This window comes from Diceros bicornis, chromosome 6 (assembly GCF_020826845.1).
Source record: "Diceros bicornis minor isolate mBicDic1 chromosome 6, mDicBic1.mat.cur, whole genome shotgun sequence".
NCBI lineage: Eukaryota > Metazoa > Chordata > Mammalia > Perissodactyla > Rhinocerotidae > Diceros > Diceros bicornis.
In genome coordinates, this window is record NC_080745.1 from 60121532 (window position 1) to 60141716 (window position 20185).

The following is a 20185-nucleotide window of genomic DNA, read 5'->3' on the forward strand; positions in this document are numbered from 1 at the left end:
ATGTATATTTTTGTACTTATTTAAAAAAGATTAGGAAAGTATTCCTTCTTCTCGTATTTTTGTATGATTTTCTTTGATAGACTTTCCTTTTTAGAGCTGTTTTAGGTTCACAACAGTATTGAGTTGAAGGTACAGAGATTTCCCGTGTGCCTCCTGCCTCCACACATGCAGAGCTCCCCCATTATCAACATCCTCTACCAGAATGGTACATTTGTTACAACTGACGAGCCTACATTGTTACATTATCATTTTCCAAAGTTCGTCATTTACATTAGGCTTCACTCTTGGCATTGTACATTTTATGAGTGTGGCGAAACGTATGATGACATGTATCTATCATTGTAGTGTCATACAGAGAAGTTTCACTTCCCTGGAAATCCTCTGTGCTCTGCCAGACTATTCATCCTCCCTCCCCAAACCCCTGGCAACCACTGATCTTGTTACTGTCCTTGTGGTTTTGTCTTTTCCAGAATGTCGTGTAGTTGGAATTATACAGTATGCAGCATTTTCAGATTGGCTTCTTCCACTTAGTAATAACGCACTTAAGGTTCTTGCATGTCTTTTCATGACTTGATAGCTCATTTCTTTTTAGTGCTGAATAATATCTCATTGTCTGAATATACCTCAGTTTCTTTATTCATTCACCTGGTGAAGGACATCTTGGTTGCTTCCGAGTTTTGGCAATTACGAATACAGCTTCTATAAACATCCATGTGCAGGTTTTTGTGTGGACATAAGTTTTCACCTTATTTAGGTAAATACCAAGGAATGTGATTGTTGAATCACGTGGTAAGAGTATGTTTAGTATTGTAAGAGATGCCAAAGTGTCTTCCAAAGTCACTCTATCATTTGAATTCCCACCAGCAATGAATGTGTTCCTGTTGCTCCACATCCTTGCCGGCATTTGATATTCTCAGTATTCTGGATTTTGGTCATTCTAATAGGTGCATAGTGGTATCTCGTTGTTGTTTCAATTTGCATTCTCCTGTTGGTGTGTGATGTGGAGCATCTTTTCATATGCTTGTTTGTCATCTGTGTATCTTCTTTGATGAGATGTCTGTTCAGATCTTTCTCCCATTTTTAAAGTATGTTGTTTGTGTTCTTATAGTTGAGTTTTAAGAGTTCTTCATATATTTTGCACAACAATTCTTGATCAGATAAGTCTTTTGTAAATATTTTCTCCCAGTCTGTGACTTGTCTTTTTGTTCTCTTGAAAATGTCTTTCATAGAGCAGAAATTTTTAATTTCAATGAAGTCCAGCTTACTGATTCTTTCTTTCGTGGATTGTGCCTTTGTTGTTGTGTCTGAAAAGTCATTGCCAAACCCTAGGTCATCTAGATATTCTCCTATTTTATTTTCTAAGTGTTTTATAGTTTTGTGTTTTACATTTGGGTCTATGATCCACTTTGAGTTAAATTTTGTGAGATTTATTTTTTTGTGGTGGATGTCCAGATTTCCAGCAACATTTTGTGAAAAAACTATATTTTCTCCATTTTATTGCCTTTGGTCCTTTGTCAAAGATGAGTCAAATTTATTTATGGGCCTATTTCTGGGCTCTCTATTCTGTTCCATGGATCTGTTTGTCTGTTCTTTCATCAGTACTACACTGTTTTGATTACTGTGGCTTTCAAGTAAGTCTTGAAGTCAGGCAGTGTTAGTCCTCCAACTTCGTTCTTCTCCTTCAATATTGAATTGGCCATTCTGGATCTTTTTCCACTGCATATAAACTTTAGAATCAGTTTGTTGATATCCACACAATAACTTGCTGGGATTTTGGTTTAGATTGCATTTAATTGGTAGATTAAGTCAGGAAGAACTGACATCTTGACAATATTGTCTTCCTATCCATAAACATGGAATATCTCTTTCCATTTATTTAGATCTTTGATTTTTTTCCTCAGGTTTCCGTCATATAGATTTTACACATATTGTTTTTTAGATTTATACTTAAATATTTCATTTTTTGCCTGCTAATGTAAGTGGCATTGTGTTTGTAATTTTAAATTCCAATTGTTCATTGCAGATATGTATGAATATGATTGACTTTTGTATATTAATCTTGTATCTCGCAATCTTGGTACAATTGCTTATTAGTTGCAGATTTTTTCAAATTCTTTTGGATTTTCTACATATATGATCATGGCATCTATGAACAAAGGTAGTTTTATCTTTTCTTTCCAAGTCTGTATACCTTTTATTTCCTTTTCTCATCTTATTGCTTTAGGTAAGATTTCTAGTGTGATGTTGAAAAGCAGAGGTGAGATCCTAGCCTTGTTCCTGATCTTAGTGAGAATGCTATGAATTTCTCACTAAATTTGAAGTTAGCTATAGGTTTTTTGTAGATATTCTTTATCAAGTTGAGGAAATTCCCCTCTATTTCTAGTTTATTGAGAGTTTTTTTTTTTTTATCATGAGTGGGTGTTGGATTTTGTCAAATGCTTTTTCTGCATCTAAGGACATGATCATGTGATTCTCCTTTAGCCTGTTGATGTGATGGGTTACATTAATTGGTTGAACTGGCCCTGGACACCTGGGATAAATCTCATTTGGTCATGGTGTACAATTTTTTAAAATAAATTATTGCTAATATTTTGTTGAGTATTTTCATATGTATGTTTCTGAGAGATATTAGTCTATAGTTTTTGTCTGGTTTTAGTATTAGAGTGTTTGGCCTTATAGATTGAGTTAGGAAGTATTCCTTCTGCTTCTGTCTTCAGAAAGAGATCGTAGTGAATTGGTAAATCTTTCAATTTTTAGAAATTAAAACAAATTTTTAAAATTTTATTGTGGTAAGAACTCTTAATGTGAGATCTACCCTCTTAATGGATTTTTAAGTGTGCAGCATAATATTGATAACTGTAGGCACAATGTTGTACAGCAGATCTCTAAAACGTATTCATATTGTATTACTGGAATTCTATGCCCATTGATTAGGAACTCCTCATTTCTCCCTCTCCCCTGCTCTGGGCAAACTGTGTAGTTTTTTGGCATAAATTTGTGTACAATTTGATCAAAGGGATCTCTGCATCTACTTATATGGCATATATTTTGATCTCTGTCTCTTTTTCTGTCTCTCTGTCTCTGTGTCTGTTTCTCTGACATACACACAGCTGAATTTGGTTTGCTACATTTTATTGAGAACGTTTGTGTATATATTCATAAGCGACTTTGATCTGCAGTTTTTCTTCCGCAATATTTTCTTGTCAGACTTCTGATATAAAGGTAATGCTGGCCTCATAAAATAAGGTGGCTAATTTTTCCTACTGTGGGTATATTTTTATTGCCTTATATATTTCATTGCCTCTTTCTCTCTTCTTTTTGTGTCCACTTAGTTCTGTCTTTAGTTTGCCTAATAAATTTTGGTTAAGTGTGGGTATTACATTAAAAAAATGCAGAGTCTCAGATGATGTTTATCTTCTTCTAGAAAGTGTTCATCCTTCCCTTACCAGGCAGATAGAATTATGTAACACCTCCTGCCCCATTTCAGAATTGGTTATTAACATAGTCAAAAATTGTAGATATCAGCTTACCTTTCCAAGGTTCTTCCATCTCTGGAATCTGGAGGCTAATTTTTGTCTTAGCAGCTTTCCAATGCTTTCTAACACATGGTTTCTCTATTTATTCAAACTTTCTAGTTGGTATCTACAAGCTGTTCCCATGTGAAGCCCACACATTACTATTTTTCTTTTTCTTTTTTTTTGTGAGGAAGATCAGCCCTGAGCTAACATCCATGCTAATCCTCCTCTTTTTGCTGAGGAAGACTGGCCCTGAGCTAACATCTATTGCCAATCCTCCTCCTTTTTTTTCCCCAAAGCCCCAGTAGATAGTTGTATGTCGTAGTTTCACATCCTAGTTGCTGTATGTGGGACGGGGCCTCAGCATGGCCGGAGAAGTGGTGCGTCGGTGCGTGCCCAGGGTTCTGAACCCGAACCGCCAGTAGTGGAGTGCAGCGCACTTAACCGCTAAGCCACCGGGCGGGCCCCACACGTTACTATTTTTAAACAAGAAACAACTGAAAATTCTATTTTGAGGGGAAAAGAGTTGGGCGTTTATTAAGGTTGAAGTTACTACTGCCATGTTTTGGGGAAGAGAGAATTCTGAATATCTGTGTTGTCTCATATGGTAGCCATTAGCCACATGTGCCTTTCAAGTACCTGAAATGTGATTAATGCAACTGAGGAACTGAATTTTAAATTTTATTTCCTTTTAATTAACTTTAATTTAGATGTAAATAACCATGGATCACTCAAGGCTACTGTGTTGGACAGAGCTGATCTAAGGTTTTTTTCTGTAATATGGGTTTAGAAACCCCTCATCCATAATTCTGCAATACTAAGAACCTGGAAAATTAAAAACGAAGATAGACTTGGTGCAGTTTCATTCAGTAGCCAAAACTTTACTTGAACAGAAGTGAATCTATTTATATTCCTTATTTATGCCACTTCGTGTGACTATTTATGTTTTGCTAAAGAAATAGCAATGTGTTTGACTGTCTGGTACTTGCCACATTATTGGGTGTATCATAAACTTTATGGCATGTACATCATAATATCTTTCTAAAATGTCAAACAATTCTGAATATGAAAAAACATTTGTCTCCATGGTTTCAGATAAAGGATTGTGTAGTTATACCTCCAGGAAAACAAATGCTCATATTTTATGGGTGGAAGCAGAAAAGTAGCAAGAGGCTAAAATGATCCTCCTACAGGTAATTTTGAAATAGTTGATGAAGTAACTTTGGGGAAGGATGACTTCCTCTGAGTTGCAGAACAACCATTGTGTTTCCTGTGCCCAGGTTATGTCTCTTTATGCTTTTCAGAGTCTTATTTCTCACCCAGGAAAACACAGGGTCAGAATCACAGTTGCATGCTTAGGGCAGAGGGGTGGAAGGAATGTCATGTATGCAGAGGGGTATTCCCCTTTTGGCTTTTCTAAAAGAATCAGATACCGCCTTCTGCCAAATGTGTCCTAAAAATGGAAAACTCCAGTAGGTATTCAGAAATGCATGGCAGCAGGATGTAAGTTCAGGAGGAACTCCCCATGAACTCTGGCTCTGCTACTCTTAGCTATAATCTTGAGTAAATTTCTTAAGCCTATGAGCCTCAGTTTTCTCACTTGTAAACTGTTGATAATACCAGCCTTGTCTACCTCGATAGAACGTTGCAAGAATTAAACCAGGCAACACATGCAAAATACAAGCTAAGACTGTGAGACAACATTTTCATCTATGAAATTGATGAAGTTAAAGGCTGAGAAAATATTGTGTTGGTGAGGATATGTGTAAACTAGTTTTTTGAGTGCTGCTGGCAGGATTATAAATAAGTACATTTTTTGGAGAACATTTTGGCAATATCTATTAAAATATAAAATATAGTAATTTATAATGCAAGAATTAAAATTCTTTGTATCTATTATAAGTGCTAATGAAGGAATGTCCAAAAAATTGTCCTTGCATCATTGCTTGTAATAAAAAATATTTTGAATTATCTAAATGTTCATCAGTAGTGTGATGGCACATTCATACTATGTAGCATGAATAAGGCAGATGTATATGTGTTGATATGGGACTATATCCGAATTATTTTATTAAGTAAAAAAATCAAGATACAGGGGAGGCATGTCATTTGGATAAAAAAAGAAGAGAGTGATAAGTGACATAAAGGTATATAGGTTTACCTGCCTGATTTGCGTAATGTTTCTGAGAAGAAGGACATATTCTCTGGAAGGGCATATAACTGGTTGGTGGGAAGGATTGTTTCTGGAAAGTCTAAAAGGGTTTGTGTTGTTAGATGGGAGGAAGATTTACTTTTCACCATAGATGCATTTTGTGACTTAATGTATTACTCTATTTTTAACTTGAGGTATAAGTTATAGAAAAGAAAATTCACCTTTTTTAACTGTAAAATCTAATGAGCTTTGACCAAATGTGGGAAGTCATGTAAGTACCACCACAACGAAGATAAAAAACATTTCCATCATCTCCAAAGTTCCTTCATTCTCCTTTTGCAACCAATCCACTCCCCCAGTTTCAGCCCTTGGTAGCCAGTGATCTGTTTTCGGTCCTACAGTTTTGCTTTTTCACGAATGCAATATACTGGACTGTGACTTAAATGGAATAACATGTAATCAGTATAAGCCTTTATCTCTGCTCTTTTATGTGGTGGAATGTGTTTGAGATTCATCTTTGTTATTGCAGGTATCATTAGTTTGTTCCTCTTTGTTGATGAGTAGTATTCCATCTTATGGAGTACCACAAATTGTTTATATGTTCACTAATTGATGAATATTTGGGTTGTTTTCAGTTTTGGGCTATTTGAATAAAGGTGCTATGATCATTTATATACAGGTTTTTTTTTTTAGGTTTTAAATAAAGTTTATTCTGACATCAAAAATTCTGTATACATTTACCTCCCAAAGTAGATCTTTATTTACAAATTGTAGGACCTAATAATTCATCTTTCTGTTAGTTCAAAACTTTAGACTTGACTTTAATTCTACTGTCAGTCATCTTCCATATTGTATACAGGTTTTTTTGTGTGGACATAAATTTTCATTTCTTTTGGGTAAATACCCAGGAGTGGGATTGTTTAATCCCACAGCGCTCAACTGTTTAACTTCATAAAAAGCCACCAAACTGTTTTTGAACGTGGCTGTGATATTTTACATTCCCGTTAGCAATGTATGAGCGTTCCAGGTGCTCCAGATACCCTCCACCACTTGCCATTAGTTAGTCTTTATAAATTTTAGACACTGTAGTGGTTGTGTATTGATATCATATTTTAACTTCTATTTTCTTGATAAATAATGATGTTTGGCTTCTGTTCATGCGTTGATTGGCCATTCATATAGGTTTTTTGGTAAAGAGTTTGCCTAAATTATAGTCCCATTTTTTACTGGGTTGTTTGACTTATTATTTAATTACTGCAATTATTTATATATATATTTTTTACACAAGTCCTTTATCATATGTAAGTGCTGCAAATGTTTACTCCCAGTCTGTGGTTTTTTCTTTCTTTCTCTTTTTAGTTTCTAAAGAATGTCTTTTTTTTTTCATTTATTTCTTCATACATCCATCTGAAGTTATGTTTATCATCTCACATTATGTTCAGAAAAAAGAAACTGAAGTTCAGGGAATTTAAATTGCTAACAATTGCATCGCCAAACAGTGACAGCATATTGTGCACTCTCTTGAATACATACAAACAGAATAAGGCAGTATGTGCTCTCGGTTTTTGTATGCCTCCTTCAAACCTACCAAGTACACGTTTTATTTTTTCTTTTTCTAGCTCTATTGTGGTATAATTGACAGTTAACATTTAGTAGGTATGCAGCGTTATGATTTGATATATGTATATATTGCAAAATGATTACCACAATAAGGCTAAATAACACCTCCATCACCTGACATAATCGCTATTTTTTTCCCAGGGGTAAGAACATTTAGGATGTACTCTCTTAGCAAGTTGCCGGTGTATAATATAGTATTCTTCACTACAGTGACCATGTTGTACATTCAATCCTCAAAACGTATTCATCTTAGAACCGGAAGTTTGTATCCCTGGACCAACATCTGCCCATTTTCCCAACTCCTCAGATACTGGCAACCACCGTTATCCTCTTTATTTCCATATACTTGGCTTTTTTAGATTCCACATATATGTGAGATCATACAGTATTTGTCCTTCACTGTTTGACTTAGTTCACTTAACATACTGTCCTCAATGCCCCTCTATGTTGTTGCAAATGGCAGGATTTTCTTCTTGTGGCTGAATAATATCTCATATATATGTATATGTCACATTTTCCTTATCCATTCATCCAACGATGGACACTTCAGTTGTTTCTCTGTTTTAGATATTGTGAATAATGCTGCAATAAACATGGGGGTGCAGACATCTTTGAGATTGTGATTTCATTTCCTTTGGATATCTACCCAGAAGTGGGCTTGCAGGATCATATGGTAGTTTTATATTTAATTTTTTGAGGAACTGCATAGTGTTTCACCTAACGGCTGTATCAATTTACATTCCCAGCAACAGTGCATATGGGGTCACTTTTCTCCACAGACTCACACACAATTGTTTTTTTGATAATAGCCATTCTAATGGATGTAAGGTGATTGCTCATTGTGGTTTTGATTTGCATTTCCCTGATGATTAGCGAAGTTGAACATAAAGAATGTCTTACGAAGAGCAGAAGTTTTAAATTTTGATGAAGTCCAATTAATCAACTACTCCTCTTATGATTTGTGGTTTTGTGTCCTATCTAAAAAATTATTTTCAAGCACAAGTTTCCAAATATTTACCCTTATCTTTTATATTTGGTCTATGATGTATTTAAAGTTCATTTTCAACTATAGTGTGAAGTAATGATCATACTTCATTTCTTTTCTTTATGGATATTCACTTGTACCAGAAGCGTTTACTGAAAATATACCTGGTTTTGAAATTTTTAAAATATTTTTCCAGGTTGTTTTAGTTAGAAATGACATTAAAACAGTACTTTTATGTAAATATAAGATACATTAAAATTTTTGGTTATGCTAGAGATTGTATAATGATGTAACACAGAAATCATATTCATTCACTGTGCCCTAATATATTACTTTATTAAGAGTTAAACAAATCCTGGGTCAATTGCACTCTTAAAATGGCTTTGACCTTGATTCATCTCTGAAACTCAATTTGGAAGTAAAATTCATTTTTATTTTATTTTATTTTTATTTTTTTAACTTTTTGTTTATTGCAGTAACATTGGTTTATTACACTGTATAAATTTCAGGCGTACATCATTATACTTCTATTTCTGCATAGATTACATCATGTTCACCACCTAAATACTAATTAGAACCCATCACTACACACATGTGGCTAATCATTCCTTTTGACCTCCTCCCTCCCCCTTCCCCTCTGGTAACCACCAGTCTAGTCTCTATGTGTTTGTTTGTTGTTGTTATTAACTACTACTTAATGAGTGAGATCATATGGTATTTGACCTTCTCCCTCTGACTTATTTCACTTTGCATAATACCCTCACTGTCCATCCATGTTGTCACAAATGGCTGGATTTCATCATTTCTTGTGGCTGAGTAGTATTCCATTGTGCATATATACCACATCTTCTTTATCCATTCGTCCCTTGATGGGCACTTAGGTTGCTTCCAAGTCTTGGCTATTGTGAATAACGCTGCAATGAACACAGGGGTGCATGTATCTTTACGCATTGGTGCTTTCAAGTTCTTTGGATAAATACCCAGCAGTGAAATAGCTGGATCATATGGTAGTTCTGTCCTTGATTTTTTGAGGAATCTCCGTACTGTTTTCCATAGCTGCACCAGTTTGCACTCCCACCAGCAGTGTATGAGAGTTCCCTTCTCTCCACATCCTCTACAACACTTGCTGTTTCCTTTCTTGTTAATTATAGCCATTCTGATGGGCGTGAGGTGATATCTCATTGTAGTTTTGATTTGCATTTCCCTGATAGTTAATGATTTTGAACATCTTTTCATGTGTCTGTTGGCCATCTGTATATCTTCTTTGGAGAAATGTCTGTTCAGGTCTTTTGCCCATTTTTTAATTGGGTTGTTAGTTTTTTTGTTGTTGAGATGCATCAGTTCTTTATATATTTTGGAGATTAACCACTAATCAGATCTATGGTTTGCAAATATCTTCTCCCAATTGTTAGGTTGTCTTTTAGTTTTGTTGATGGTTTTCTCTGCTGTACAGAAGATTTTTAGTTTACTATTGGCCCATTTGTTTATTTTTTTCTATTATTTCTCTTGCCCAGTCAGACATGGTGCTTGAAAATATGTTGCTAAGACTGATGTCGAAGAGCGTACTGCCTATGTTTTGTTCTAGAAGTTTCATAGTTTCAGGTCTTACATTCAAGTCTTTAATCCATTTGGAGTTAATTTTTGTGTATAGTGTAAGGTAAGAGTCTACTTTTATTTTTTTGTATGTGGCTGTCCAGTTTTCCCAACACAATTTGTTGAAGAGACTTTCCTTTCTCCATTGTATGTTCTTGGCTCCTTTGTCGAAGATGAGCTGTCCATAGATGTGTGGGTTTATTTCTGGGCTTTTGATTCTATTCCATTGATCTGTGTGTCTGTTTTTCTGCCAGTACCGTGCTGTTTTGGTTACTATAGCTTTGTAGTATATTTTGAAATCAGGGAGTGTGATACCTCCAGCTATGTTCTTTTTTCTCAGGATTCCTTTAGCTATTCGGGGTCTTTTGTTGTTCCATATAAAGTTTAGGATTCTTTGTTCTATTTCTGTGAAAAATGTTGTTGGAACTTTGATAGGGATTGCATTGAATCTATAGATTGCTTTAGGAAGAATGGACATCTTAACTATGTTAATTCTTCCAATCCAAGAGCACAGAATATCTTTCCATTTCTTTGTGTCTTCTTCAATTTCTTTCAGAAATGTTTTATAGTTTTCAGTGTACAGATCTTTCACCTCTTTGGTTAAGTTTATTTCTAGGTATTTTATTCTTTTTGTTGCAATTGTAAATGGGATTGTATTCTTAATTTCTCCTTCTGCTACTTCGTTGTTAGTGTATAGAAATGCAACTGATTTTTCTATGTTGATTTTGTATCCTGCAACTTTACTGTATTCGTTTATTACTTCTGAAAGTTTTTTGGTGGATTCTTTAGGGTTTTCTATACATAAAATCATCTCATCTGCAAATAGTGAGAGTTTCACTTCTTCCTTTCCAGTTTAGATCCTGTTTATTTCTTTTTCTTGCCTGATTGCTTTGGCTAGGACTTCCACTACTATGTTAAATAGGAGTGGTGAGAGTGCGCATCCTTGTCTGGTTCCTGTTCTTAGAGGGATAGCTTTCAGTTCTTCACAATTGAGGATGATATTAGCTGTGGGTTTGTCATATATGGCCTTCATTATGTTGAGGTACTTTCCTTCTATACCCATTTTATTCAGAGTTTTTATCATAAATGGATGCTGTATCTTGTCAAATGCTTTCTCTGCATCTATTGAGATCATCATATGATTTTTATCTTTCATTTTATTAATGTGGTTTATTACGTTGATTGATTTGTGAATGTTATACCATCCCTGCATACCTGGAATAAATCCCACTTGATCATGGTGTATAATCTTTTTAACGTATTGTTGTATGTGATTTGCTAGTATTTTGTTGAGGATTTTTGCATCAATGTTCATCAGTGATATTGGTCTGAAATTTTCTTTTTTTGTGTTGTCCTTGTCTGGTTTTGATATCAGGGTAATGTCGGCATCACAGAATGAGTTAGGGAGCTTACCAACCCCTCAATTTTTTGGAAGAGTTTGAGAAGGATAGGTATTAACTCTTCTTTTAACTTTTGGTAGAAATCACCAGGGAAGCCGTCTGGTCCCGGACTTTTATTTTTGGAGGGGTTTTGGATTACTGTTTTGATCTCCTTACTGGTGATTGGTCCATGCAAATTCTCTATTTCTTTTTGATCCACTTTTGGAAGGTTGTATGATTCTAAGACTATATCCATTTCTTTCAGATTGTCGAATTGGTTGGCATATAGCTTTTCATAGTATTCTCTTATAATCTTTCGTATTTCTGAAGTGTCTGTTGTACTTTCTCCTCTTTATTTCTGATTTTATTTATTTGAGCCTTCTCTCTATTTTTCTTGGTGAGTCTAGCTAAAGGTTTGCCAATTTTTTAAATAATTTTATTTATTTATTTATTGTTTTCCCCCTAAGCCCCAGTAGATAGTTGTATGTCATAGCTGCACATCTTTCTAGTTGCTGTATGTGGGACATGGCCTCAGCATGGCCAGAGAAGCGGTGCATCGGTGCGCGCCCAGGATCCGAACCCGTGCCGCCAGCAGCGGAGTGTGCGCACTTAACCACTAAGCCATGGGGCCGGCCCCAATGTTTGTCAATGTTGTCCATCTTTTCAAAGAACCAGCTCTTGGTTTTATTAATTTTTTCTACTTTATTTTAGTCTCTATTTCATTTATTTCTGCTTTGATTTTTATTATTTCCCTTCTTCTACTGATTTTGTGCTTTGTTTGTTCTCTTTCCAGTTGCTTTAGGTGCATTGTTAGATTGTTTATTTGAGATTTTTCTTGTTTGTTGAGATAGGCCTGTATTGCTATAAACTTCCCTCTTAGAACCACTTTTGCTGTATCCCATAAATTCTGGCATGTCATATTTTCATTTTCATTTGTCTCCAGGTATTTTTTTGATTTCTCCTTAGATTTCTTCATTGACCCAGTCGTTGTTCAGTAGCATTTTGTTTAATCTCCACGTATTTGTGGCTTTTCTGATTTTCTTCCTATAGTTGATTTCTAGTTTTGTACCATTGTGGTCAGAAAAGATGCTTGGTATTATTTCAATCTTCTTAAATTTATGGAGACTTGTTTTGTGGCCTAATATGTGATCAATCCTGGAGAATGTTCCATGTGCATTTGAAAAGAACGTGTATTCTTCGGTTTTTGGATGGAATGCTCTGTATATATCTACTAGGTCCATCTGTTCTAGTGTGTCATTTAAGGCCAATGTTTCCTTACTGATCTTCTATTTGGATGATCTATGGGTTGGTGTAAGTGGAGTGTTAAAGTCCCCTACTATTATTGTGTTACTGTCTATTTCTCTTTTTATGTCTGTTATTAATTGCTTTATAAATTTAGGTGCTCCTACATTGGGTGTGTAGATATTTACAAGTGTTATATCCTCTTGTTGGATTGTTCCCTTGATCATTATGAAATGCTCTTCTTTGTCTCTTTTTTCAGTTTTTGTTTTAGAGTCTATTTTGTCTGATATGAGTACTGCTATCCCAGCTTTGTTTTCATTGCCATTTGCGTGGAGTATCTTTTTCCATCGCTTCACTTTCAGTTTGTGAGTGTCTTTAGGTCTGAAGTGTGTCTCTTGTATGCAGCATATATATGGGTCTTGTTTTTTTTATCCAATCAGCCACCCTATGCCTTTTGACTGGAGCATTTAGTCCATTGACGTTTAAAGTAGCTATTGATATGTATGTACTTACTGCCATTTTTTAACTTTTTTTTTTCTCATTGTTTTAGTAGTCCTCTATACAGAATTGATGGTCTCTTTAGTTTGACCTCTGTCTGAAAGCTGTACTCTTTAACTACCCTCCTCCCTCATTTTATGTTTCTGATATCATATCTAACCTCTTTTTTGTGCATTTGTATCCATTACCCTCTTATCATGGAAATAGATAATTTTTCCTATTTGTGGTCTTCTCTTATCCCCTTAAATCAGTCCCTTTAACATTTCTTGTAGCACTGGTTTCTTGGTGGCAACTCCTTTAATTTTTGCTTGTCTGGGAAACTTTTTATATCTCCTTCCATTTTGAATGATAACCTTGCTGGGTAGAGTATTCTTGGCTGTAAGTTTTTTTCTTTTAGCACTTTAAATATATCATGCCACTCTCTTCTAGCCTGTAAGGTTTCTTCTGAGAAGTCAGCTGATAGCCCTAAGGGGTTTTCTTTGTATGTAATTTGTCTTTCTCCTACGGCTTTTAGGACTCTCTCTTTATCTTTAATTCTGGACATTTTGATTATGATGTGTCCTGGTGTGAGCCTCTTTGGGTTTATCTTGTTTGGTGTTCTCTCTGCTTCCTGTACCTGGATTTCTGTTTCCTTCCTTAGGTTAGGGAAGTTTTCATCTATTATTTCATCACATAGATTCTCTGCCCCTTTGTCTGTGGGACACGGCCTCAGCATGGCTGGAGAAGTGGTGCATCAGTGTGCACCCAGGATCCGAACCCGGGCCGCCAGCAGCAGAGCGCGCACACTTAACCGCTAAGCCACTGGGCCGCCCCCCCCATATTTTTAAATTAAGAGAAACAAATTTCATTCCAAAGATAAATGCTCAGTAGTTGTTAGTGTACTTATTGGTATTACCTAAGAAGTCATTTTTTCTCTTGGGCAAATTTTCTTTTTCATTGTGATAAAATACACGTAACATAAAAATTATCATTCGAGCTATTTTAAAAGGTACAATTCAGTGAAGTTTAGTACATTCACAATGTTCTGCAACCATAGCTACTTTTCCAGACCGTTTTCATCGCCCAAAAGAAAGTCCCCTACACATCAGTCATTTCTCGTTTCTCCCTCCCTCCAGCCTCTGACAACTACTAATCTATTTCTGTCTGTATGGATTTGCCAAAAGTCATTTTTTTTTTCTGAGGAAGATTTGCCCTGAGCTAACATCTGTGCCATTCTTCCTCTATTTTGTATGTGGGTACCGCCACAGCATGGCCGCTGATGAGTGGTGTAGTTTCGCGCCTGGGAACAGAACCCAGGCTGCCAAAGTGGAGCGTGGTGAACTTAACCACTAGGCCATGGGGGCTGGCCCCCAGAAATCATTTTTAATCAGATCAGACTTCTATTTAAAAAAAGCCCTATGAACAGATTACAAATACTCCTGACTCTTCAAGATCAGCAGAGGCTTCCAGTTTAAACCATAATTCACATATGAGATATATGAAAACTGAAGAGATGAAATAGAGCAGGGGGTAGGACAGACACCAGTGTCCAAATGTCCTGATAAGTAGAGGGGATTCAGAGGTCTCGGACCCAAGTAACCAAGCACTCAGTATTTCAAATGTCATTGGAGTCCACTTGAGCAACATCACTGCCACTGGTCTTAAACTTATGCTTGTTTATTAACTGTTCTGTCTGGCTCAAAATGCCACTATCCTCCTTTGGACCTAGGATTCCTCATCTATAGATTATAAGATTGGACTAAATGATTTGCAGCATTTCTTCCAGCTCCACGACTTCTTCATAACTCAGTTTATCTTCATCTGTTCTTTTCCAGGGCACGACCATATTAACATCACTGACTTCTGTGCTGCACGATGACAAAGAATTCCCCAAACCAGAGGTGTTTGACCCTGGCCACTTCCTGGATGAGAGAGGCAATTTTAAAAAGAGTGACCACTTCATGGCTTTCTCAGCAGGTAATAAAGATGTATTTCCTTCGGTACTTCAGGGGACAGGTTACCTTCATGGGATCAGTTGGAACTTCCATGGTGTCCACACTGGGGCTGGTGGAATTGCTCCTTGTCCATGATCATGAACACCACTTGCAATGCCCATGCACTTCCCCCAACCATACATCCTTATTATTGGAACTTTGGGGAGCTGACTCCATTCCTTGAAAGTGAAAAAGTGATAGAATAGATTGATTGAATTCTGCCTGTATATATATATATATATATATATATATATATATATATATATATATATACACATATGTATATCACTTGGCTAATCACTAATATAATGATAGTTAATATATCGCCAAGAACTCCTCTTAGAAGGTGAAACTCTTTTAGACTTTCCTCACCTCCTATGAGAAAGGTGTATAACTCCACAACTTTGAGTGTTTTCTATGTGATATCCCTCACTCCCCAGACCGAGCTCTGGGGTTACATATATCCACAAGCACAGAATGAGCACCTGAGCTAGGGAGCACTGGCTCTTTCCTAGTTAGGGAAGCAGATTAGTGAACAGATCATTGTCATCCAGTAAGACTCGTGCTGTGGGAGAAGAAAACGCAGGCTGCTCAGGAGACCAGAAGGGGAAGCTGCCTGCTTCCTGCTCATACATACTGCACAGTGTGGCATAAAATGGAATAAGCAACATTCTAGCAGCAGAGTGGAAATTTGAATTGCCTCACATGGGACGAGGAGCAAAGAGAGAAGAGAAGGCAGGGCACTTTTACAGAGTGGACCACAGGAGCAGGACATTTCCTGAAGCTCGAGGAGGTCAGAACCTGCCAACTAGCTGCTGCGTCAGGGAGATCTTGGGAACGTGGCAGGATACCCTGCAGTGGTTCCAGATGTTCCTTGATATTCCTCCACTCGCATCGTACATCTTAGATATTAGGTCTCCACAGCTACAGTGTGTGTGTTGAGTCTCTGGCCACAGAGGCGCCCTCATTTATTCGACAACCTTGTTGCCTGCTTTGGGTCTTGCACTGCACATACCAAGATATCAAGGACTGAGCCTTCTCTTCAAGGAACACACATTTTAGCATGGTAAAAAAATAAATAAACAGAGAATTATGATTCAAAATGATCTGTGCTTCAAACTAAGTGTGAATATGATGCTGAGGAAACTCAGAGACTGCAAGATTTTGCTGCCTGAGGGGATCACAAGGGTTATAAAGAGGAAATGACATGGGACATAGGTCTTGAAGGAAGTATAAGAGATGTGCACCTTAACCAAATGGAACAGCATGAGATAAAGCTAGAAACTTCATGGTGTATTAGAGAATGATGAAGCGTGGGTATGGCTAGAGCCGAGAGTAGAGGGTATGAAGAATGGAAGGAACGACATGGAACATCAGACTGGGAACAAAATGTGAATTTCACAAAATGTGAAGTTCAACCTATTTAGATCTCCTCTCATGGGACAGATGGGGAAGACGTTTAATATATATATATATTTTTTTTTGGTGAGGAAGATTGTCCCTGAGCTAACATCTGTTGCCAATCTTCCTCTTTTTGCTTGAGGAAGACTGTCCCTGAGCTAACATCTGTGCCCATCTTCCTCTGTTTTGTATGTGGGACGCTGCCACAGCATGGCTTGATGAGCGGTGCGTAGGTCTTCACCCAAGATCTGTACCTGTGAACCATGGGCCACCAAAGCGGAGTGCATGAACTTAACCACTGTGCCACTGAGCCGGCCCTGACATTTAATATTTTAAAGTGAGAGGGTGACATATTTACACATATGTTTTGAAAGCACATGAAGGAAAACAAATCTTTGGCTGTATTTCGTGCCAGAGGTAGAAAGGGAAACCGATATATGAGTTCCTTCAGCTCAGTCCTCTGCCTTCAAGCCACTTGGACAAGCAAAGTAGATGTGTTTCTGCAAAGATTGATTTAAACTGCAAATGTATAAAGAGCTGTTATAAAGTGGGAATACATAATAAAGTGCTTGGCATAGAGCTGATACTCAATAAATATTTGTTGAATGAAGGTCTCCCATTAAGATATTAGATGAATAGCAAGTGTGTCCATCCTTCTATTCATCTGTCTCTCTAACCCTCCTCCTAGTCCTCTATCTCTTTGGTCATTCATTGGATAGTTACTGCATATGTTTTGTGACAGTTCAAAACATAATATTCAAGGAACAAATTCTCTATGTTGGTTATTTTCAGGAAAACGGATTTGTGTGGGAGAGGGCCTGGCCCGCATGGAGCTGTTTTTATTCCTGACCACCATTTTACAGAAATTTACCCTGAAATCTGTGGTTGACCCAAAGGACATAGACACCACTCCAATCGCCAGTGGGTTTGTCCATGTGCCGCCCTCATACCAGCTCTGCTTTATTCCTGTGTGAGGAAGGGCAGACCGTCTGGCTGCTGATGTGCTGTCATCCACAACTCCCCCTCCTCTGAGACATTGTTCACCTCCTTCCCACTTCATCCCCTTCCCAGAAATGCCTTCTCTGACCTCTCATCTCATATCTCCCCATTCTGGCAATATCCAGTGAACATCCAACCTCTGTTATAGGAAAATTTCACCGCCCAAATGTATGTGCTATTCTTTATTCTCTGTAACACTTGTATTGGCCGCCACATATGCTGACACTTACCTAGTATTGAGTTATTACAATGTTATCACTATGAAACAGAGCAAAATTGTTAGTGTAAGCCAATACACAGCTGTTTGTCCTCTGCATGTTCTAAATAAAAAGCATTATTATTTGCTGAGCCAGTTCTTAAACTTTCCTTCTTTTGTGTGTAATGCAGGTAAGGTATGGAAGAATATAGAGTCCAAATAGGCCATGCTTGTCCTCATAATGATAAGCAGAGAGAGGAACAAAGGAGAAGAGGGCAGACAAGCTCTTTTGGCTGAGTGTCACTAAGAGTTTACTTGAGGTTTGGATTTGAAAGTGAGAAAAATTGTGTCCTGAAGCAGCTTCAACCAGTAGGGAAACAGTGAGAAGATCAGCAATAGGGATGAATGAATAATCAATGTTAGAATTCATTCCTCTGCTTTGGTGTCACTGTGAACACTCACATATTTGACATGTTCTTGTTACTTTTGCTTCAAACTTAGAGTTATTAACATATGCTTCCATGTTGCCAGTCATGTGTTCTAAGTGGTTTCCTTTTCTCCCTAAACAAGAAGAAAATCCCTAAAATGCATGACTAGATTGTATTCTTTTTCTACTTTCCACTGCACTGTTTTATACTTAACATGAATGTGGTGCCAATTTGATGCTATGATGCTGAAGTGTTTAGTCTCATGTCATCTCTAAAGCATAGAGACAACTGAATATTTTAAACAGTCAAATTATTGTCATCAGTTTTTCTTCCTTCTTTCTTGAAGTGTATGAAATGAGATGTGGCATCACCCATTAACCCTTGCCAGCTCATAGAGAAATCCACTTATACTTTGGCATGTATTTTTAAGATAACATATGAAGATAGATGTACATATGTATCTATACCTACATATGTGCATAAGTATATATTCACACGTAATGTACATTATATGCACACATATACATCTGAGATTCATAGTGATTCTTTCCAATATTGAGCTCATATTACACAAATTAGTCTACGACTTGCTCTTTTCCTAGTATACAATATGGCAGGAGAACCTCTTAAGTAATAAAAACATGGGCAAATGATTTGAATGGACATATTATGGAAGAGGAAATGGAAATGGTTACTAAACATGTGAAAAGATCTTAAAAATGAAAATTACAAATTAAAACTGTAGTATATTCCTTTAAACCTTCTTGACTGACAAATGAAAAAATTTATTGTAAGTATTAGCAAATGTGTGGCAAATAGGCAGACTTGCACATTGTTCTAATGTCACATGCTCAGGGAAGCCTACCCTGGGGATCTTACTGACATTGCGATCTCCCCGCCATCACCACCTTCCCCATCCTTCAGCTTCTGATTCCCCTTATGTTGTTTTTGGCACTTTGCATGTTTTATGTTACTTAATCTTTCTCATAAACTTAGGAGGTAGATGGTGTTCGTATTAGTTTCCTATTGCACCTATAACAAATTACCACAAAGTTAGTGTCTCAAAACAACACCAGTTTACTATCTTGTAATTCTGGCATTCAAAAGTCCACTATCAGTTTCACTGAGCTAAAATCAAGGTGTTGGCCGGACTGCTTCCTTCTGGAGGCTCTAGGAGAGAATCCATTTTGCTACCTTTTTCAGCCTCTAGGTGCTGCCTGCATATTTGGCTCTTGACACCTTCCTCCCATCACTCCACCCTTGTGCTTATCTTCTCCACCTACTCGGATCTTCCTGCCTCCCTCTCATAAGGACCTTGGGATTACATTTGACCCACTGGACAATTCAGGATAACTTCCCCAATTAAAAATCCCTGACTTAATCGTATTTGCCAAGGCTCTCTTGCCATTTAAGTTATATAATCCTAGGTTCTGGGGATTAGGACATGGACATCCAAACAAGTAGAATAAAAAATATTTGAAGTTTTTTTTTTTTTCTGTACATTTACCTTAATTCTCAGCTCAGGCCCTGGTGTGCACTAATGAATTGTTCAGTAAATATGTTCTGAATAAACACACAGATGAAAGAGTAAGCAGACCTTCAAAGAGGGTTTTCAGATGTAAGAAATTTCCTCGACTCCTGCAAGCAGTCCTCATATATCTTAATTATTATTATTTTCTATCAGGAAAAAAGCCCCCAAATTCCAGTAAGGCTTGTATAAAACGGCTGTTTTTGAATTGTTTCCTTAAAAAGAAGCAGAAGCAAATCACATCCAGACTTCCCAGTGACAATTTGTTTTTCCTAAGATTATTTGATGCAGGATACCTATGTCTTATTTTCCTTCTGTATAATCGTAGTAGTATTTGATGGCTGAATTATGAGACTAATCTCCTGGCAACCAGGTCGACTTCCAAAACTAGAAGGTTTTCTTCAATCATTTGTAAGGATAATCTTAAAGACCTCTTAACTCTAGTGTTTGCAAAGAGCCAATTTCATCATTCAAAAATGTCTATTGCTAGGAAGTTCTAAAAGAGGTAAAACTAATCTACGGAGTGAGAAACCAGAGCAGTGGTTGCTTCTGGGGCTGGACGTTGACTGGGAAGAGGTGTGAGGGAACTTTCCAGGGGGATGGGATTTTCTACACCTTGATGGGTGTGATTGCGTAGGTGTTGGTGTTTGTCAAAGCTCAGCTCTTATCAGAAGAC

At 37.0% G+C, this 20185-nt stretch overlaps 1 protein-coding gene across 2 annotated transcripts in view; it reads left to right on the plus strand.

Annotated features, from left to right (window-relative positions):
• Positions 1-17332, plus strand: part of LOC131407275 (cytochrome P450 2C18) — a 36035-nt gene extending 18703 nt beyond the window's left edge. For both annotated transcript variants that reach the window (XM_058543581.1, XM_058543582.1), the window contains 2 exons: positions 14799-14940; positions 17151-17332. In XM_058543581.1, the coding sequence (XP_058399564.1) occupies positions 14799-14940; positions 17151-17332 (324 nt within the window). The remainder of the gene's footprint in view (positions 1-14798; positions 14941-17150) is intronic.
• The last annotated feature ends 2853 nt before the right edge of the window (positions 17333-20185 follow it).